The sequence below is a fragment of the Carcharhinus amblyrhynchos genome, chromosome 34 (assembly GCF_965287045.1).
Source record: "Carcharhinus amblyrhynchos chromosome 34, sCarAmb.v2.hapA, whole genome shotgun sequence".
Taxonomy (NCBI): Eukaryota; Metazoa; Chordata; class Chondrichthyes; order Carcharhiniformes; family Carcharhinidae; genus Carcharhinus; species Carcharhinus amblyrhynchos.
Window position 1 is genome coordinate 10,076,316 of NC_137357.1, and position 23,049 is coordinate 10,099,364.

Here is a 23,049-nt window from a genome sequence, read left to right on the forward strand (position 1 = left end):
CTTTGACCAAACTCTCCCAGTGTTTATTTTGTGGTTTGGTCTCACGTTTTTTGGTCCGATAATGCTTTGTATGACATCTTCGCTACACCAAAACATCGTGTAAATGCAGGCTGGTCATTGCCAATGCTTGTGAGACCTTTTACAACATGAACTGGGTCACAATAGTTGGCAAACACTGGGTGAAACTGCCAAGATATTACCATCTCTTTAAACATCGTGGATATTCACACACACCCTAACCTGACACTAATGCACTGAGCACTGGAGAAGAAACACGGCAGGAAATTCAAGTGATTCAATGGTCGAGTATTAGAACCAGCCCAAACTTTCTACCAAAAGAGAAAAATGACCCCAAAATGTTGCATTCTGTTACTGACTATGTAACCCTCTGAAATGGAGGGCATAGTGCACCCCCCCCGCCACCCCAACCAGAAACTGCAGATCACTACAATACCAAACTCCAGCCATTAATTGCCAAAAGGTGACAAACAGGACAGTCTTGCCTAACTGCTTCAAGCATTCACGTGGCCCTCAGAGAGATCATTGAACAGAGCAGATTGTGTGCTCCCATTGCCAGGTGGAGACGGAGGACATATCAGTGCGGCAGGCGCGAGGGGCAGTCATTTTCAGGTTAATCAGGGATTGTTGCTGCATTTGGCAGTGCTTTTGAATAACTCAATCCTCAACTTGCCTTCAAAACTCTGCTGTCGTGTTGCCACGATGGCACAACAGGTGCAATCTCTAATCCCAGATTAGTTTACCAAGCTGTTTGTGCTGGAAGATGTGAATGCCAGCAGAACGGAATCAGATTGTGACTGGCTGTTTCAGTGCATCAGTAAACACACTGATAGGAACGGGGGCAGCTCGAGACTCAGCAGCACGCTAAATCGCTCATGGCTTCAATCCCCGTTTCCAGCATATCATTGCGCGAGGACTGACGTACGAGGAAAGATCCGGACTGTGAGAAAAATATTCGCTGGAATTCAGAACGAGGGAGAATCTCAGAAACCTATAAAACTCCAACAGGGCTAGACAGGCTGGATGGAGGAAGGACGTCCCCATGGTGAGGGTGTCCAGAACCAGGGGTCACATTGTGAGGATATGGGGTAGACCGTTTAGGACAATGATTTGGAAAACTGGCGAGCCTGTGGAATTTCCAACCACAGAAAAATAGTTGAGACCAAAACACTGCACGATTATATGAGGCGAATTAAAGGCTAGAGGCAGATCAGGCTATTCAATTGGATGTTCAACCATGTTCATAATGAATGACGGAGCAGGCTCGAATGACCGAATGGCCTCCTCCTGCTTCTATTTTTATGTTTCTGTTCAATTTGGGCTCTCACTTCAACACTGAACTGCGGGAGCACTGCATTGCCAGAGGCACTGCCTTCACAGCAGACATAAAACTCTACCTGCCCTTTCTGAAGTAAGAGATCCCAAGGCACCCCTTTGAAGATCAGTAAAGGATTCCTCACTGGTCTCGGGTGAACAGACGAATTAGGAGCCACTCGGCCCCTCAAGTCTGCTCTGCCATTCAAGAGCATAAGGGCTGATCTGATTGGAACCTCATTTCTGCCTCAACCTTTCGCCTCGTTGTCAATAAAGAATCTAAAAATATTCAGAGATTCTTGCTTCCACTGCCTTTTGAGGAAGGAAGTATCAACTCTAAATTCCTCATCTTTGTCTTAAATGAGCAACCCTTCATTTTTAAACAGATACCCAGGTCTATCCTACACCTACTTCTCTAAGCTTCGAATAAATTTCCATCATCTGTCCTTAATCAAGGAGACTAATACTGAACAAAATACTCCAGATGTGGTCCCAATATTGCACTGTATAACTGAAGAATAACCTCCCTACTTTTGTAATCAATTCTCCTTGCAATAACTAACATTCTATTAGCTTGGCGTATGACTTGCTGTACCTGCACACTCACCTTTTGTGATTCATGCATGAGGACACCCGGATCCCTCTGCATCTCAGAGCTCTACAGCCATTTAGACAATAGGCTCCTTTTTTTTATTCTTCCTGGCCAAATGAATTGTTTAACATTTTCCTAGTGTCAGAACTCTGCCAACTCACCTGACCTATTTACCTTTTGTAACCTCCTTTACGTTCTCTGTATCACTAGAACAACAAAATTACTGCCTGTGGAACAAATGTTCTGATAATTTTTCCATCATTGCAACAGAAACTATAATTTGTTTCAGCTTGATCAAGGCATGATGTCGACGCAGTTTTTATAAACACAGTAGCGTTTTCAGACAGTGCACATTTAAGGAGCGGTCAAAATAGTGTGATTGAGATACCAAGAGAAGCAGCGCCAAAGGTGTCCACCTTCAGCCTTTCCTTCTTACCCTACCCCACTCCAACTCATTGAGTTGCAAACTAGCCCAATGATGACCCATCCCAGGAATGGGAGCCTTGACGTACGAGGACTACTTGAGGGCTCTGGGTCTGTACTCGATGGAGTTGACAAGGACGGCGGGGGAGTGGGAGAGGTGGATCTCATTGAGCCAAACAACACAGTAAATTTACCTGTTGGCAAACATCCAACACCAGAGATTGGTTTTCGTATTTCTTCACTCGGCAAGCATTCCTTTACAGAGAGAAAGGGAGGGGGAAAGAAAGAGAAAAAGAGGGGAGGAAAAAAAATCCATGAAAACAGTCAAATCACATGATTTCACATCAAACAAGATATTATCTGACCTTAGTTTCATTAACTGAAGGAGCTAATGCACATGCAGCAGCAGTGGGCAATCCAAGTGCTGAGAAAAAAAATAAAGGAACAAGAAAGAGAACTTGCATGAAATGAAACAGATTGATTTAAAATACAAAGGGCACTTCAATTTCATTGCATGCCAGCACAGTTCCAGCCTCCCATTCGCTAATGTCGCGCACACAGATTGATTCTGTAAACACAATTTACACACAACCACCTTTTACCCAACAGAGAAACCATACCTTTGTGCTGACTGAGTTGAAGGCAAGACAAGGGCCGTGTGGAACTTTTTTGTGGTGCTCTCATGTTTGGGGAACCTATTCTTCTCAATTGCGGTGACAATCTCCTAGTTGCCACACTCCGGCGCCCGTTTGGGTACACCGGGGGAAAATTTAGCACAGCCAATGCACCTAACCGGCACGTCTTTCGGACTGTGGGAGGAAACCAGAGCACCTAGTGGGAACCCATGCAGACACGGGGAGAATATGCAGCCTCCACACGGACAGTGGCCTAAGCATTGAATCGAACCTGGGTCCCCGGCGGTGTGAGGCAGCAGTGCTAACCACTGTGCCGCCCCTCTGCAAAGCGAGCCACACGCATTCTGCTAGCGAGTCAAAAGTTGAACACACTCAGAGATTCCATCGAACCCATCATCACAAAGACACCATTTAAGGTCACAAAAAAAAAATCGCACACCTTCCTAATATTTCTTTCACCGACTCCAACAAACGCGGTTGAATTTTGTCAAGATCTACATGAGAATGCAGCAAAGGGGAAAATAAATGGCAGCTGAATCTGCCCAACGAGCAAATAGGTCAGGAACCAGAGGTCAAAGATTTGGAATAAACTGGCCAAAGAGAACTAGGCAGGAGCAGAAGGATGAGAAATCTCTTCACACAAAAGGGCAAGGATCGGAACCAGAAATGCCATGTTATGATCCTGGGGTGGGAGCGGGGCTGGAAAACATGGCTAGCTGTTCAAAGGTCCATCGACTTGGCAGGACTGGAAAATCCTGCTGGATGGAGGAGCTGTCAAACCACGTCCCATGGGAACTTCCAAGAGGCAATTGGAAAGACACTGACTTGCAGGGTTATGGAGAAAGAATTGGGAATGGTGTATGGGAATGAATTCGACAAATCTTTCAAAGAGCAATCAGAGGCACAATGGGCCGAACAGCCTCATTCAATACTGTGGAGTTGGTGATTCTGGATTGCGGTACAAAAGAAACAGAAAGATATATCAGATGAAGTGAAACCAGAGGACGTTCCAATGGAGAATCAACACTGGCACTGACCCTGACCCCTTGGAACCAATGACTGGCCTGTTTCTGTTCTGCAAATACTCTAAAGCTAGTTGCAGGCTGAATGTCTCATGTCCCAGGTTTTCACCACCACTATTACTTTATGATGACCTACCCTAGTTAATTCTGCTGGTCATATGGCTATCCCTTCAGTTTTTAACAGAATATCTCATTTAAAGGTAAAATTTAAGGTAAAATTCCTCTCTCCAGTAGAAATTTGCTGTTTAAATAGTGAAAAGACACAAGGATAAAAAGGTGCTTCTGTATCTTTTCACCCCCACTAAAGTTAGGCAAGACAGAAGATTAGTTTCAGCTTCGCATCTCTACGGAACCTCAAATGAGGAAGTGGTTTGGAAGAACTTAGCCAGTGAATTTTGGGCTACTTCGAATCTTCCCCCTCCAAAATGTATTCTTTTTCTGTTAAATGTTTGTCAATGAAGGAAAGAGGAGAAATGCACAAATTCAAGGTTAAGAATAACGTCTAACTGTGGGACGGCACAGTGCAGTATCAGTGCTGCCTCAACGCCAGGGACCTAGATTCGACTCCCAGCTTGGGTCACTGTTTGTGAAGAATCTGCACATTCTCCCCATGTCTGTGTGGGTTTCCTCCGAGTATTCCGGTTTCATCCAATGGTCCAAAAGACGTGCTGGTGAGGTGCACTGGTCATGCTAAATTCTCTGTGTACCTGAACAGGCGCTGGAGTGTAGCCACTCGGGGATTTTCACAGTAACTTCATTGCAGTCTTAATGTAAGCCTATTTGTGACACGAATAAGGAAACTTTACTTTTACAATTTCTTCAAAAGTTTTCTGTCTGACAGAGTGGTCTGTCATTGATGACACACAGTTCTGGGTGAGCAGTCTGTGATCTGACATGGTCATCACCTGGATCTCGAGAGTTTGGAATTGCTGTCTCTGCCCCTGAGTAAGGGAGTGTTGGACGATGCATGGAAAGGAATTGTTCATGACCAAGAGAAGAGATGTTGTATTCAGTATTGCTCAATAGAATACAAATAACAATATCAATTAGGAGTCATTTTCTCAGACCTCTAATGAAGGACACCAATTCAAAGATACTAATCGTGGATTGAGGAAATCATTAAACAAAAGTTCACATTTAAGATCTGCTGTGATTGCACTAAAGGACAAAATGGTTCACTCCTCTTCCTACGTCCCTCTGTTACTCCACCAGAGATCAGTGATGTCCCCTGAGCTCACAACACAAACAAAGACAATCGCCCTTTTTGGTGGTCCAATGCTGACAGTGAATTTCAAAAAAAAAAATGAAGTTTTAAAGTTTATTTATTAGTGTCACAAGTTGGCTCACATGAACACTGCAATGAAGTTACTGTGAAAATCCCCAAGTCACCAAACGCCCAGGTATACTGAGGGAGAATTTAACATGGCTAATGCATCTAACCAGCACATCTTTGGAGTGTGGGAGGAAACCGGAGAACACGGAGGTAACCCATGCAGACATGGGGAGAATATGCAGACTCCACACAGACAAGGCCTGGAATGGAACCTGGGTCCCTGGCACTGTGAGGCAGTGGTGCTAAACTGTTGCTTTCCTGACATTGTGATAAAAACACTGACCAACAGTGGATTTTTTTTCCACCTGTAGACTGGACTTCAATAAATTTCCGTCTGGCCTCCTACCCTCAAACTTCAGCTCATCCAAATCTCTGTAGCTTCTATCCAATCTCACACCAATTCTTTTTCACCCGTCACTCCTGTGCTCTCTGACATGCTGCAGTTCCTGATCCAGCAACACCTCATCTTGTTTGAGATTCTCATCCTGGTGTTCAGATCCCTCCATCACCTCATTCACTCCCCCTGCCCGACAACTCAATAAGAACTCAGCTTCCCTTCAAGACTGGTCTGTGCTGCAAACCCACCCTTCACCTTTCTATTGGCAGTCTTACCTTCAGCTGCCTTGGTGCTTAGCCCTGGAATTCTCTCCCCTTAACTTCTCCACCTTTCTCTCTTGCTTGAATGCATCGCTTAAAACCTCCTCCTCACTTCTTGCCACCTGTCCTCATGTCTTTTTCTTTGGCTCGCTGTCTCCTGTGAAGCATCTCTTGCGATCTTTACCTCATTAAAGGCACCATCTAAAATGCAAGTTGGTGTTATTGGGGAGGGGCGGGGTCAGTCACCAACTTGGTATCAACTGGTTGGAAAAAGGGCCATTTCGGGGATCAAAGAATCCCTGCAGTGCAGAAGGAGGCCATTCGGCCCATCAAGCCTGCACAAGACAACAATCCCAGCCAGGCCTTATTCCCGTAACACCAAGTGTTTACGCTGCCGATCTCCTTGACACAAAGCGACAATTTGGCGTGGCCAATCCACCACGTGGAAGTGTTGGAGCACCCGGAGGAAACACACGTGGACAAGGGAACAACGTGCAAATTCTGCAGACAGACAGTCACCTGAGGCTGGAATTGAACCCGGTTCCCTGGTGCTGTGAGGCAGCAGTGTGAACCACTTATCGCCCTTAGCGATGGCAAGTGAAACATTTCCCTTCTTTTGAGTTGAGTTCCAACTGAAACAGCTTCCGGACCAAATCAGACTCTGAAACAGCTCTACCTCATGATACAATCCTGGAGGTGTCAGCTTGGAGTTGAACAAAAGACACGCTGCCAGGCAAGAGTACCTCTCCAATGCCTCTTTCAAAAAAAAACGCTAACAGTGGAACAATGTTCCACCCTCTTACCCATCACAAGGGACATAAATTTAAAGGAGATGAATGAGGCAAGTTTTTTTTTTTTACACAGAGGGTGCCTGGAACTCGCTGCCAAGGGAGGTAGTGGAAGCAGATACGATATGACTTTTAAGGGGCGTCTTGACAAATACATGAATAGGATGGAAATAAAGAGATACGGTCCCCGGAAGGGTCAGGGATTTCATTTCCAACAGGCAGCATGGTCGGTGCAGGCTTTGGGGGCTGAAGAGCCTGTTCCTGTGCTGTAATTTTGTTTGTCCTTTTCATAAAACGCTCCCAGTCAGATCGTTTGCTCATTAGAATTCCTACAGTACAGAAGGAGGCCATTCGGCCCCATTGAGTCTGCACCAACTCTCCAACCAAACATCTTACCCCAGGCCGAACCCATATTGACCCCACTAAGCACCCCCTGGGGGAACCGAGGGATAATTTAGCATGGCCAATTCACCTAACCTGTGGATACTCAGGAGGGAATTTAGCATGGCCAGTCCACTGAACCCACACATTTTGGGCCTGTGGGAGGAAACTGGGGCAAAACTTATATAGACACAGGGTATACATGCAAACTCCACACAATCTCTCAGAAATACCCTGCAGGACAATGGCAAAAACAAACCAAGTAAAATTGCATTTCTAGAATCGTACAGTGCAGAAGAGGCCTTTCGGCCCATCAAGTCTGCACTGAGAAAACATCTGAACTCCCACCGAATATCTGACTGAATAATTTCTCCATGACTGGGCTTTTCAATTTCCTTTGACATTGCCCCAGAAGACCCACTGTATTTGTACAGTGACTGACATTCTGGATTAAACACAGGGCATTCCAGAACGATGAGCAAACTGGAAAAATTAGGTCAATTAATCATCTATAAATGGACGGAACCAGCAATAAGCTGCAGTGAATTAGCCACAACAGTATCGGCATGTCACGGGAGCGGGGGAGTGAACTTAAACGCGCCTGCATCGTACACAGAATGAGGCTGCACCAAGGTGGGGCAACACCTATTGTTCACTCAGTAACAACAGAGGACTGGTGTCCAATTTAACCAGAGCAACACAAGAGGGATCTGACAGGGGTCTTACAATAGTCCCGTTCAAGGGTTACCCAAACCAGCAGGTGAGCCAGCTTGGGAGAGGGGTGGTGGGGAGGGGAGAAGGAGCTCAATCCACGATCCAATTTAAATCATCCACCCAGATATCAAACATCGAACAACTGATTGGAGTCTGGTTTGAAAGAGAGTTCTTGGGCAGGATTTCCCAGCCACGCTCCTCCCCAGAAAATCTTGGTCAACAGACCTGTGCACGGTCTACATGCTCCCCCTCCCCCGACCACCCACCCACTAGGATTCCCGTGGCAAGCAGGATGGGAGAATTCCACTCTTGGCCTCCATTGCTCTCTCTGCATGGGACTGGATTCCATTTTTATTGTTTCATGGGCTGTGGGCATGGCTGGCTGGGCCAGCATTTGTTGCCCATCCCTAATTGCCCCTTGAACTGAGTGGCTGGCTAGGCCATTTCTATAGAGTCAACCACATTGCTGTGGGTCTGGAATCACATGTAGGCCAGACCAGGTAAGGACAGCAGATTTCCTTCCCTAAAGGACATAAGTGAACCAGATGGGTTTTTCCAACAGTTGACAACGGTTTCATGATCATCAGTAGATTCTTAATTCCAGATTGATTTTTATTCAATTCCACCGACTGCCTTGGTGGGATTTGAACTCAGGTTGCGAGAGCATTACCCTGGGTCCCTGGATGACAAGAAAAGTAACAATACCACTCTGTCACTGCCTCCCCCAGTTTGTTATTCTTGATGGGATGGCACAGTGGTTCGCACTGCTGCCTCAGCGCCAGGGAGCCGGGTTTGATTCCCGGCCTTGGGTCACTGCCTGCACGTTCTCCCCATATCTGCGTGGGTTTCCTCCGGGTGCTGGAGTTTCCTCCCACAGTCCAAAGATGCGCGGGTTGGGTGGATTGGGCATGCTAAATTGCCAGTGTCAAGCGGACTAGTTAGGTTAAATATATGGGGATAGGGCTTGGGTGGGATTGTGGTCGGTGCAGACTTGATGGGCCGAATGGTCTCCTTCTGCACTGTTGGAATTCTATGGGTTGAAAAGGCTTTTTGATATCTGTGCCAAAACGTGAGATTTTTCTGGGTTGTTTATAGTGCAACTTCATTGAAGTTAACTGCTGCTATCATCTTGTGTAAACTTTGATTGATTATTCACCCCACCTGACACTCTAGGCCATTTCATCTTCTCTATCTCCAGCCCAGTCTTGTATCTTGGCGACCAGAATGGGTTGCAGCATTCAAGCCAGAATCTGAGCAGAGCACTGTACAATTCGACCATCATGCCCCCTCATTGATAATCTACTGTGTTGGCCATGTAGCTCAACAACCCTAGTGACTTATAGATTGCCACTCAATAGGAGCTGGATAGATCTAGCATCCCTCTGAACTTGACATCTCTGAATGTCATTGGCTATTGTTCTGCAGTTACACGCTCTAATCTCTAAACGTTGCCTCCACTACCCCTTTTCACTGGATATTTTCCGCAAAACTAATCACTTCCACAGCCTGTTTCTAAATTGAGGTCAACTGTTTAATTAGAACAGCAGCGGTCCCAGCACCGAGCCCTGAGGCACCAGACCATTTAGCCTCAACTCTGAAACGATGACACTAATGCCATGGCTCGGTTGGTTAAAGCACTCGCCTCAAACAGCAGGTCTGGAGATCAAATCTCACTGGTTTCCAGTGCTCCAATGCATGGGCTTTGAAGTGAATACCTTCTGGGAATACTGATGGCGTGGGATAGGTTGATTGGCCATGCTAAATTGACCCTAGTGTCAGGGGATTAACAGGGTAAGCATGTGGGGATAGGGCCTGAGTGGGATTGTGGTCAGTGCAGACTCGATGGGCTGAATGGCCTCCTTCTGCATGGTTGGGATTCTATGATTCTAAACACACTGGTGAAAATCTGATTGTATGCATGAGTGATCAACTCCTGGCCTTTTGGCTACGCTCAAGCGTCAGGTCAAGCCCAAGATGGGGTGCGATGCCTCATCTTGTGAACTTGGGTTATGTTTGTCTCTCTCGGGGGGACCTGGAATTGGATTCTGAATTTGGCTTGTGGAATCAACAGGGATTGGATTTGGGTTTGCCTGGTCCATTCTTCAGCACTATCTTTGTCAGTTTAAGGATGGAATAAAAATTTAAATGAACAGGTACTTGGAAATGCCTATCCATCAGGTAACTTCCGTTCCCAAGTTATGTCGCATATCCTCAAAGACTTGCGTTCAATTCAGGACAATGCAGGCAGGCTGCTCCTGTGGATAGAAACATTGCCAAATGGGATTAACCCATTAACAAATTACATTTTGGGAGGATTAAAAAGGCAAAGGAACATATAGGATGAATGGTAGGACACTGGGAAGTGCAGAGGACTGAAAGAACCTCAGGGTGCATGTCCAAAGATTGCTTTAGGCAGCAGGATAGGAAGATAAGGTGGTTAACAAGGCATATGGGATTGTTGCCTGTGACTTGAGGCATAAGGTTATGGTAGAAAATGCTGGGTAAGGCCACAGCTAGAGTATTGTGGCAGTCTCCTCACCACACCATGAGGACGATGTGATTGCACTGGAAAGGATGCAGAGGAGATTCACCAGGATGTTGCCTGGGCTGGAATGTTCCAGCTGAGAAGAGAGGCTGATTAGGGCTCGGGTTGTTTTCCTTCGAGCAGAGAAGGCTGAAGGGGTGACCTGATTGAGGTGTACGAAATTGTGATAGATATCGATAGAGTAGAGAGAAAGAACCCTTTCCCTTGAGTAGAGGGGGCAATAACCAGGGGGCAGAGATTTAAGGTCAGGACATTTTTCACCCAGAGTCTGTTGGGAATCTGGAACTCATTGCCTCAAAAGGTGGTGGTGGGGAGAATCTTCAGAACACTGAAGAGGCTTTTAGACAAGCACTTGAAACAACATAGAACACAAGGCCTCAAACTAAGTGCTGGGAAATGGAATTAAAATATATTAGTGTTTGATGACCAGCACAGACATGACAGACCGAAGGGCCTCCTTTGGTGCTGTAAATCTCCATGACAGATTTAAAACAAATCTTGGTATTAACATCAAAAAGACACCACCTGTTAAGCTTTACCGGACCACTAGCCTTGTCACGACAACAGTGTACATTTATATAGTGCCTTAGCACCACCAAACATACTACAAGGAGGGGAGTGGGATCAAACATAATTAGACACCAAGCCATAGAAAGAGATATTAGTATAGCTGAACTAAAGCTCGTTAGGTTTTCAAAAGCATCGTGGAGAAGGGAGAGGCAAAGAGACAAAATTTTGGGAGATAGTTGTAGAAGTTGGAACGTCAGCAGTGAAAGGCACAGCCAGCAATGGTGAAGTGATGAAAAACAGTGTCGAAGAGGGCAGGCTGAAGGAGTACAGAGATCAAGGGTGGCGTTCAGACTCTGGTTTCCTCCCAATAACCAGTCCAATGGGCAGCACTGCTGCCTCACAGTGCCATGGAGCTGGGTTTGATTTGCTGTTTGGCTCACTGTCTTTGCGGAGTCAGCACGATCCCCGTGTCTGAGAGTTTCCTCCCACACTCCAAAAGACATGCTGGTTAGGTGCTAAATTCTCCCTCAGTGTACCCAAACAGACGGCAGGGTTGTGGCGAGTAGGGGACTTTCATAGTAACTTCTTTGAAGTGTGAACGTAAGCCTACTTGTGACACTAATGAATAAACTACAAACTTAAGAAATTTTTCTCCGGGATTATGGGCAAAACTAACGGACCTGCATTTCCAAGTGCCTGTCTGTCACTCTGGTTAAACATAAACCTATTCATAGTTCACTCATCTCTCCAATAACTTGCTCATAATGATAGTAAATATTTCACAAAACCCTTTCAGTGCAATGGGATAAATTAATCTGTCCTTTGGGAGCTACTGCACTTGGCTCAACTTCAATTACAAGAGGCATTTAAGATGATCAGAGGATTAGATAGGGTGGACAGTGAGAGCCTTTTTCCTCGGATGGTGATGGCTAACACAAGGGGACACAGCTTTAAATTGAGGGGTGATAGACATAGGACAGATGTCAGAGGTAGGTTCTTTACTCAGAGGGTAGTAAGGGCGTGGAATGCCCTGCTGCAACAGGAGTGGACTTGCCAACATTAAGGGCATTGAAATGGTCATTGGATAAACATATGGATGACATTGGAATACTGTAGGTTAGATGGGCTTTAGATTGGTTTTCATTGGTCAGCGCAACATCGAAGGCCTGTACTGTGCTGTAATGTTCTAAGTTCTATTAGTATGTCTCCCACTTCCATCTCATTTAGAATAAAGTCAATCATTTTACTTGGGGTTAGGGTTATCTTTGTTTGAAGGGTATAGATCACTTTGATCTTCTCTATGAATTCATACAGGATAGAGTCACTCATAGTATTTATTACTTTGCACTCATTCTTGCTTCAAGCCTATTTACACCTGACTGCCTTGTTGCTGTAATGGAAATCAGAGAATGTTTAATTCCACATACATCATCTTTTTGCAGCTCTTACATCACTCTGCAATTCACCTCTCAACATACTTATTTTCCATTCTTTCTCAGTTTACTCTATAGGATTTGCACTGACTATTTTCTCAGTTTTGTTTTGTTCTCAGACACCATTTTGAATCATATTTGCTGATCTTGGTTCATGTCCAAAGATGAGGTGGTTAGGGAGATCGGCCATGTTAAATTAGCATCTGAAGATATGCAGGTTTGGGGGATTGGCTATGCTAAATTGTCCCTTAGCATCCGAAGATATGCAGGTTTGGGGGATTGGCTATGCTAAATTGTCCCTTAGCATTCAAAGATATGCAGGTTTGGGGGATTAGCCATGCTAAATTGCCCCTCAGCATCCAAAGATATGCAGGTTAGGTGGATTAGTCATGCTAAATTGCCTCTTAGTATCCAAAGATATGCAGGTTAGGTGGATTGGTCCTGCTAAATTGCCCCTTAGTGTCCGGTGTGAGAGTTTGATTGATTAGCCATGGTAAATGTGCGATTACAGGGACAGGGTGGAGGGGAAGGCCTGGGTGGGATGCACTCTTTCGGAGAGTTGGTGCTGACTCAATGCACCTCTTTCTGCGCTGCAGGGAATCCATAGTTCTAGAAATACTTCTATCCTGTAGATACTCAGCATTATCCCATTTGAAAGGTTTTCTGAATAAAGGCGAACCAATGGATGTACTGTTATTGCATAAACTAAAAGGTAATGGCGTCGAGCGTGTAGAGTGACATATTGGCTTGGATTGAAGACTGGAAATAGAGTTGGCATCAATGGGTCTTTTTTCTGTTTGGCAGGTTGTGAAGAGTGGTGTGCCACAGGGATGTCAACCTTTCACTCTTCAAATCAATGACTTGGACGAAGGGACTGAAGGACTTGTTGCTAAATTTGCCAAAAAAGGTAGGTCGGAATGTAACTTGTGATGAGAATGTAAAGAGCTGCAAAAGGAACATAGATTGATTAAATGAATGGGCAAAAATATGGTGAATGAAACAATGTGGGCAAATGTGAAATTGTTCATTTTGGCAGGAAGAATATGAAAGTTTATTATCTAAATGATGGTGCAGAGGAACCTGGGTGTCCCTGTGCATGAGTTATAAAGGACTAGTGCACACGTGCAGTACGTAATTAGGAAATGTTATCATTTGTGAGGGAAACTCATTACAAAAGCAGGAAGGTTACGCTTAATTGTATAGGGCACTGGTGAGATCACATCTGGAGTATTGGGTCACTTTATTTCAGGAAGAATATAACTGAATTAAAGGCTGTTCAGTGGTGGTTTATTTGACCAAGAATGGTTGGCTTTCTTATGAGGTAAGGTTGGAGGGGTGAGGTTTGTATTTGCTCGCATTTGGGAAAATAAGAGGCAACTTGGTCAAATCTATACAAAATCCTGAGGGATATTGACTGGGTAGAGGTGAACAGGATGTTTCCCCTCGGACACAGAATCGAGAACTAGGGGGGCACGGTTTAAACAGAAGGAGTCACTCATTAAAGACAGAGGTGAGGAGAATTGTTTTCTCTCAGAGGGTTGGATGTCTTTGAAATGCTCTTCCTCAGAAGGCAGTGGAAGCTGAGTCTGGGAATATTTTTAAGGAAGCTCTCAAGAGATTCCTGATTAGCGAGGAGGTGAAAGATTACAATCGGCTCCGATTTTAGTGAATGGTGAAGCAGGTTCAAATGTCCGAGTGGCCGACTCATGTTCCTAATTCCTATACGTTTGGATAACCATGTACCTTCTCTTCAAACTTCACCCTGATTTATTTACTTCCAGTTCTTCCATTTTATTGGACTTTTGAAGTTATGCACCAAGTCCAAGACAATTGGGAATCCTAGATCATGCTAAACTTGTCGCTTGGTGGTCACTGTCATCCGGTGCTCTCATTCATTCTCTGTACATTTGCGTCGTCATTTATGACTAAGGACTCACAATGAAAATGACTAGTCAAAGCTCAGGCAGCGAGCGGGTTCAGGACATATATCCCATTAGGACAATCAGCCATGATCATGATGAATGGCAGAGCGTGCTCGAAGGACTGAACAGCCCCCTCCTATCTTTCTATGTTACTTAGTTGCATCAATACAGATTCAAAGGAGCAGGACAAAGCAGGAAATCATAATCTAACAGCTCTCCACGGGGTTGTCATCCTGCAAAACTCTCAGCAGAGCCAAGGAAGGCATTTTTATGTTGTTCCCACAATAAGCCACTAACCTTGACAAGTACTCTTGGCCCAGCTCCTGGAATTATCCAGAATAAAGTTGAAGATGTGGGGTGGGAGGAGAGGCATGGCCAAGTTGTCAACGGACAAAATAGTTGCACTCTTGAAACTGGCCATCTTGTGAATTCGGAGCAAGGAAGTAGCAAAACCTTGCTTTTTGAAAAGAACCCATTTCCCATCTGTTCCTACACAGAGTAACAATCAGTGGACAAGCAATATGTGTCCAATCATATCTATGTCCTGCATTTCGCTGTCCCACATTCAGTCTGCCATATATTCATATTCAGAATAATTGTGTCATATGTTGGTTGTCATTAACTCTGGCAGTACAAGATTGTGAAAGGCAAGTTTTGTGAACGGGATTGTCTTTTGTACTTCAGTACAGATTAAATCAGTCAGCAAAAAGGGTGATCATCTCTTTGGCAAGGTTTACTCTCTTAGCTCACATCACGGCAGCACCTTGGGTGTAGCTTTTAAGAAAATCTCTACTTACTGGAAAAAAAAAGAGACAACATTCAGCGGCAGAAAAATGTTTGTAAGGCATAAAATAACGAACAAAGCGCCTCCTGGAAGGGAACTCTTCATTCCTTCCAACATGAGAAATGTGAGCAGTTTACTGCCAGTGTCAACTGCATATTTCCTCAGGATTGTGCTTTGGATTCTATTTTATACCTTAGGATATTTGAAAAATCAGCGATGTGCTACATAGAATATAGAATTCAATAGAAGATAAAGCTGCATTGCCCCAGACATAGTAGTAGAAACATTTCTTTTTTAAATAAAGGGCTTAACTCATTAAGTCTCTCCTTGAAGCTCTGTACTGTGGTTGTGAATGAGCTTCTGCAATGGATTTGTTCACCAATTCTTGTTTTTAATGCCACCTGGGTTCCCCAGCTGCTCTTCTATGCCTAGCCCACAGTCAATGATATGAGATGATAGCCCTGAGTTCCCGGGCATCACTGCCATGTCCCAGGGTAACCCATGCATGCAGTGCTGGCGACTGACTTGCTCCCAAAAAACCTCCCCAAACTGCACTTCACACTGTCACTGAAATTCCACCTTCCTGGTCTAGAAAAGCAATTGCTTTGTGATTCCCCTCTACCTTGTTTGCACCGCAAGGAAGGATTTGACAATCCAAGACAGGCAGCACATTGTGGCCTGTTTGTGAACCTTGCCAGTCTGGTGTTTGGGGGGGGTCGCTGCTGTTCGCAGATGGCCTGCAGATTCTAGCCACATGGAGAAAGCAGGCTGCCAGCCTTATGGAGTGGCCCATCTCCTCAGTCTCACCACTCGCTTTCCCCACTTGCTCAGAGTGTTGACCAGCAGGCAAGTGACCAAGCAAGAACTCCTATCAGAAGGAAATCTTGATGGAGCCAACAAAAGATGAGATCTATTTGTTCATAGAAGCAATCAGTAAAGAATGTTGGACATGACCTCCCCTCTCTTGCTGTGCCTTGGATTCCCAACTGATTTAGACAGTGACCGCCCCTCCCTCCCCCGCTGACACCAATTCTGCACCTGCCTGAAAGAAGTGGAGATGCTGATGTTGGATTGGGGTGGGCACCTGAGGAAGTCTCGCAACACCAGGTCAAAGTCCAACATAAACCTGTTGGACCATAACCTGATGTTGAGAGATTTGTTACGAATAATTATAAAGGCAAAGGAGACAACTGAAGAAGGTAGCCAACAGCCACACTGTCGCCAGTCTCATTAATCCAAGTAGTATTGGTAAACAGGATGGGGCATTGCAGTTTTATGGTCATAGCTATTGAACAAATGGTAACTAAGGAACTGTACAAAGCATACAATGAATTAGCACAGATAAAAGGAGCAGGCTGTGGTCATGCAAAGCGTTTCCGAGTACTTACATCAGAAAACAGAGAAACTTGACTTGTTCAATAGTCCTGGTGCACAAGTAAACAGAGAACACAAGACAGAGAGAGAGAGAGACAGGAAGACACACATACAGATGGAGAATCAGAGGGTTCACAAAGACAAAGGGGAAAAATAAAGGTTCGGACAAAGAACTGGTTAAGTGCAACACAGTCATTAGTCAAAAGGAAGCTTCAGCATTGCATCGTGACGAATTGTTGTGTTGGTTTAGGATAAAGATGATGGGAGTGACACTTTCAGCTTAATCTGACACTTTTGACGGGTTTGCCCATGTGGACTTGCAAAAAGAGTCAGCAAACCTGACCCTCAATAATGTTTCTGCACACCGTTTAAAATCAAATGAAACATAAGCTTTGGCACTGGGATGGAGTGTATGGGGGAGTGGGAGAGGGATTGAAAATTGGTGCATCCCTCAGATCTGCACAAGGTGACCGGACTGGGTTGACAGGCTGGATGATGGCCATTGCTGATCGCCCCCTCACTTACCTGCAGTTCTCGGTGGCAGCTTTCACCTGCCAACTCATCCACTGCAAATTCAACAAGCAGGGCTCAAAAGGAAAATAACAGTCGGAACTTGGACAAGGTTGTCACGTCAGGATGAAAGGAGGTGATGCTTTGAGACCTGGGTGGTCATTTTGAACTTGGCGTAGCCATGGGAAGCTGGGGTTTTAAGACACTCTGAACATTTGCGTCATGATCATGAATGCAACAGTTCCACTGCCATCTTGTTCCAATGTAAGTTGTCCTCTCTGACCTGACCACTAAGCTCATGATGCCTTCTTATGGACCATTCACCCATCACCAAAGAAAGAATTCCCCTCACCCTGCCCACAATTTCCACAGCATTCAGCAGCAAGAGTTCTGGCTGTCCACTTTACTTGGTCAACTAGAGGGTTTTCTGGACAGAGGATCAAACAGTCAGACCCTTGACCTCAATTGCCTCCTTTCATTAACATGCTTCAGGAAGGGAGCTGTCACTTCTACCCAGTTTGGTCTGCATGTGACACTAATTCCACACTGCCTGGGGGATCATTCTTAATGCCCTCAAAAGAGATGACCAATCAACACCATCTCAGTAAGCTCTCCCCACAAACCCAAACAAAAATAAATGGTCAATTCAACTTCAAAAAAGGTGCAATAGTGAATAAATTCTAGAACCAAAGTGGGTCTTTGTTGTACTGGATTGAGGACTACTATTATTAAGGGAAATAACTTGCTGGTTAGGATGACTTGCAAAAGGGCCGTCATTCAAATGGGGAATAGCTAACAGCTATGACAAACCTTGAGAGATCAGGAGACGTCAAGTTGTTCAGGTGAAGTTACAAATATCTCTTGGATGGTTTCCAAGTTTTCCCGAGAGGTGTCTGGAATGTCTCTGCACTATTCTGTTCTGTTACAGCACATACCTTGCACACAAAGGGACAATCAAGTTGAGCAGTGCGAGCAGGATCAGGCCATACACCCAGGTGCAATGACTTCACTGAATGGATCAAGGCAAGAATACACTTGCTATATTATAAGCCAGCTTTGGACACAAGTTCTTCAGGTCCAACTGGAGGGGATGGTGTAATTTGTATAGATTAGTGGCCGCCACATTTTCCTCAACCATTTATTTAAAGGAGGCATCATGGAGCCGTGAACAAAGATGATCATTGTCTGCAAGCCTTCCTTCCTTACATTCTTGAGATGTGAGGTGTGTGGGGGTGCTGAGAGATTCAGAGAACCATGTTCTCCCTTGCATGGCGTGAGAGATTGGCAGTTAGTTTGGGTTTCATGATATCCGGTCACAAGGCACACACAAAGTAGCTGCATTGAGGATATGAATGGCTTGAAGCGGATTTCTTTGGAACGTTTGAGAGGTGGTGACTGGCACACCCAGGGACAATTCACTGGGATGGAGGTCAGACAGGGAGGAACCTTGCCGCTTTACTCAGCATCGATTTCTCCCCCATGATTTGAATCAAATACAAAGTCAAAACCAATCACTTAATCCCGGTGATGATTGCTGCAACCAGTTTTCTCAAGTATGGTGCACAACACAAGATGGTTTTGCAGTCCACCGCCTTGGGAAAATGGGAATCTCTCTCATCTTAAGCCTGGCTGAACTCCTCCGTCCAAGCCCGGAGACTTCCTTGGCTCATCCCCCATCCTTCCCAACGCTTACATAATGTCTGCAAGCATGCAACATCTGGGGAACAGCTGGGGTTGCCGACTGCTCAGTATGACAGTGCAGAATGCCGAGGGCTCTATTCACCCTTAGACTAGTGTTCTAATCATTCAAAGCTTAGACCAGTGAGCATCACTGGACCCTGGTTTACAAGGATTTGGAGAAGTGAAGCACTCCTATTTGATTATACATGTAAAAAGGAAAGTGGTAGATTTTTGCACTCAAAGGGTGTCACAGGGTATGGGGAAAAACGAGAGCGAGGGACTGTGTTGAGAGAGGATCAGCCATGATTGTATTGAATGGCAGAGTAGGCACGAGGAACTGAATGGCCTACTCCTGCTCCTATTTTCTATGTTTCTATCTCAGAGATAAAGCAAACAAGAGTGAGACCTATAAATCTTGTGGCTGACACTAAGGTGTTGATGCCAAAACTGGGATGTCAATGGTCCAAACTCTGTCTGTCTTGCCCTACCCCTCCGTACTGCAGGGAATGGTGAAAGGGACTTGCACAGTGATGCAATGCACAATGACACCACTGTCAGAGAGACGTGAGGACTGTATTGTATGACACCTCAAATACACAGGGTGTGGACCATCAGAAATAATACTGCAACTTCTGGACATGGAAAGTATTCCTTTAAGTATTCACACTAGTCAGAAGACAAGGATGTACTGAGTCTTCAGAAAAGAGAAGTGATGAAGAGTGCCACAATAAATTGTGACAAGTGCTCCCAGTGGGAAATCACAGTCTAAGAGGATTGTGGGTCAGAGATGGCACCAATTCACCCAAAGCACTTGTCTGACTGAGGGATTGCTGAATGAATGGGGAGGCGATGGCCTAGTGGTATTATCACAAGACCATTCATCCAGAAACGCAGCTCATGTTCTGGTGACCTGGGTTCAAATCCTGCCACGGCAGATGGCGGAATTTGAATTCATTAAAAAAAAATTGGAATTAAGAATCTACTGATGACCATGAAACCATTGTCTATTGTCAGAAAACCCATCTAATTCACTAATGCTCTTTAGTGAAGGAAACCTGCCGTCCTTACCTGGCCTACGTGTGACTCCAGGGCCACAGCAATGTGTGCTGACCCCGTACTGCCCTCAGGCAACTAGGGATGGATAATAAATGCTGGCCAGTCAACATCGCCCATGACCCACAAATGAATATTAAAAAAAACATGTGGTGCATTGGGTAGAATCTTTGCAAATGTTGTGATGATGCTGTGCCTTTCAGACATGTTTCTGTGCTGTGTTTACTAGTCCCTTCCATTTTATTGGATGCATTCTGTCTGGTTCCAACAGCACTGTATTGTTCCTGCAGCAACATAATTGATTGTTTGTTTTGATCTAAGTTAATGCAGTGTTCTGTTATTATGTGTTTTCCCTTGGGATATTGCAGAGTGGCGTTTGATGAGGTTGATCAACAGGTAAGGTCATATGACTGGATATGGCTAGACTTACAGAACTCAAGCTCAGTCTGAGTTTTGGGAGAACAAGTGCCTCTCTTTTTCCCCTCAATCTGGAGACTGGAATCTAACATTTTTACGAAGACTCTACTGTTTGCGGGGTGGAGCTTTCTCTGGAATTTACTGCATGCGAGTTAGGAAACAGGGTTCTGTCTGCGTCATTCTCCAAAAGTGTCAAAAGGCTGGAAATCTAGTACCTACGCAAGCATCTTTGGTTTCTGTGCCAATTGGTCCCAAAGAAGGGATTTATTTCTATGTGGGGGTCATGCTTTGAGAGATGGTTAGCTGTTAAGAATTATATTTTGTCACATTCGAGTACATTAATTGGTAAAAGTTATGCTAATTTTTGTGTTACATTCTGTGTTCTCAAACAAAGTTTGTTTTGATAAAGGCTTCCTCGTGGGCCTCTTGAAGTGGAGTGAAACATCTGATTGCCAAAATCAAATGTAACAATTAGGCTAACTTCATAATATAACTGGAGTTTCTGAGCTGGTCTTTGATGTATCCAAGCAGATTGTTAAATACTTCCTGAAGCAATGAATAGCTTTCGCATTCATATCATTTTGCAAGTGATGCTCAAATAAATTTAAACTCTAAAGAATAATTCCCCAAGACTGAAATGCTCAAACATTAATTTGAAGCACAAGGTGCGGGACATGTGTGGAGAAATGCCTTTTACGGGCACTGTTGACCGCACAGACTCCTACTGTGGTGAATCACTGTGTCACAAATGTACAAAATAATCGGGAAAGTGAGCCTGTGGTCTCTGATGTAAGTAAACGGTCTAAGTCAGTAAAGAGCAAAGCATTACAAATAAAAATGTCTTTCCTACTTAAAAATTCTACCTCTCTGAAAGAAACCAATGGCTTGAATTACAATGAACTTTTTTTTTTAAGGTTTGTAACTATTATTTCTCACTGTCCCGAGGATTTACAAAAGACAAAATACAAGATATTAAGCTGGTAACACTCACGTTATGACTCGAGGCTTCGTCTTCTTGGGCGATGCTTTCACTGTCTTCTCCTCGTCAGGAGCTATCTCCAGACAGGGGTGTTCAGTCCTGTCGCTCGCTGGCTCAATAGCAGCAGCGAGGGGCTCTGACGTGTTGGCCAAAGTCTTTGAGGGTTTGAAAGGGTCAAGGGAGTCGTCAATGTTATCCGGGTTGAAATTGTACGAGGCCTTGGGTCGAGTGGGGGAGTTCTGCAGGGCAGAGGAGCTGCCGAAGGGGTTAAAATTGGGATCATCCCACTGAGTGGAATCCAAATTGTAGGATCTTTTGGGAATGGGAAGGTCATCGAAGTTGACGGCGGGGCACCCTGGGTCCTTCTCCACCGCAGTAGCAGTGGCCTTTGCCGCTGCTGCTCTTTGTTTCCTCCCACTCGACTTGCCGCCGGGTTTCTTGCCCCCTTTCTTGGGCACCGGCACCTGATTCTCCGAGTTTTCCTTGTCGTCCGAGAATTCAAATTCCAACTTGAGCGGCGGTGGGCCCTCGCAGTGCGTCTGCGGCCCCACCTCATCCACTCGGGCTGCCTCCGAAGCGACTGGGGGCTGCCCCTCAGCCCGGGGCAGGTGTTGAATTCGGGGCGCTCCTATTTCCAGAGGGTCCTTATCCTCGCTGGGGTCACAATGACGGGCTGCTGTCTGCACCATCACAGCATCACTTTCCGCCGCTGGGCCAGCTTCCAGAGTCTCACCCACCACCTTCTCCAAGGTTGGAGCTTTTGGCTTGCTGAGGCCAGGTGGTAGCTGTACATCTAATGCCTTTTGGTCCATTGCTGGCACCTCTTCCTCAGAAACGGTCATTTCTCCTTCTTGGGCAACGCTTCCTTGTTTTTTTGGTGTGACATCAGCTGGCAGCAAGTGACCTGCTGAAGCAGTGGGTGGAGAATGTCTACCTGTTCTCACTTCACCTGCAATTTCCTCAGCTTGGGGAGGGGCAGGGGAGTGACTGGCATCCGCCACGGTCCTTCCAGCTTCTACTTGATCACGTAGCTTGAAGCCGTGCAAGACATCACACTGAGACGACTCTGGCAATGGGTCTCCTTTATCCGGACTCTTCAAGGGTGCCGGAAATTCTACCAACAACTGACCGTCGTCTGGGGGTAAGTCTGCTGTAGGCAAAGGCAGTGTGGTCAATGGAAACAGAGAACAGAAAGACAGTGAGTGACTGTGATAGAGCAACAGAAATCTCAGCACCAACAACTCATCCAGTCTGCCTGGGTTAGTCATGCTGTAAGGCCAAGGAAGAGGAACCCTTGAAGTTTCCATCTGTACTCACTGCACATTGACACACCCAACCATTCCAGAGCAAGGCTCTGTTGGATACTGACTGCTTCATCAAAAGCATCAGGCACAACAACATGAATTAAGTATAAAAGAACACTCAGTCAGACTGTGCTCCCGTCAGTTTTACAATATTAAGTGATACACTACTTTAGCAGCTCAATGTTGTCATGCAGCAAGGTAATCATCTACAACTCTGATTACAAAGAACATCGCAAAGTACAACACGGGAAGAGGCCCTTTGGCTCTCCAAGTCTGCGCCAATCATGATGCCTGTCTAAACTAAAACCAGATGCACTTAGAGTCTGTATCCTTCCATTCCCATCCTAATCATGTATTTGTCTAGTTGCCCCTTAAATGTCACTATCGTGCCTACTTCCACCACCTCCCCGGGCAGCGCGTTCCAGGCATTCATCACCCTCTGTCTTAAAAAAAACTTGCCTCGCACATCTCCTCTAAACTTTTCCAAATCGATGAGATTAGCTCCTCCAATCTCATTCCTTCCACCAAGGGATTTGCCAAAGGGAATCTGAGCATTTCCCTGTAGTGGTTGAAACACTGCATACCAGATCTGCAGCCACAAACAACACGTCTCCCTCTTCCCCAGAGAGCCACTGTTCCAAAGCGGTCAGCTCCAGCACCATGGCCTGCCGGCAGTTTGCCGACATCTCTGCTTGGCCACTGGGCCTGGAGGTTTGCAAAT

At 45.4% G+C, this 23,049-nt stretch overlaps 1 protein-coding gene across 3 annotated transcripts in view; it reads right to left on the reverse strand.

Annotated features, from left to right (window-relative positions):
• Positions 1 to 23,049, reverse strand: part of tacc1 (transforming, acidic coiled-coil containing protein 1) — a 106,199-nt gene that overhangs the window by 36,258 nt on the left and 46,892 nt on the right. Inside the window, exons 3-5 of one of the 3 annotated variants that reach the window (XM_080216914.1) lie at positions 21,037 to 22,171; positions 16,400 to 16,435; positions 2,542 to 2,602 (exon numbers count right to left, since the gene is read on the reverse strand). In XM_080216914.1, the coding sequence (XP_080073040.1) occupies positions 2,542 to 2,602; positions 16,400 to 16,435; positions 21,037 to 22,171 (1,232 nt within the window). Of the gene's footprint in view, positions 1 to 2,541; positions 2,603 to 16,399; positions 16,436 to 21,036; positions 22,175 to 23,049 lie in introns of all 3 variants that reach the window. The other 2 variants (XM_080216913.1, XM_080216915.1) reach the window with 2 other exon arrangements.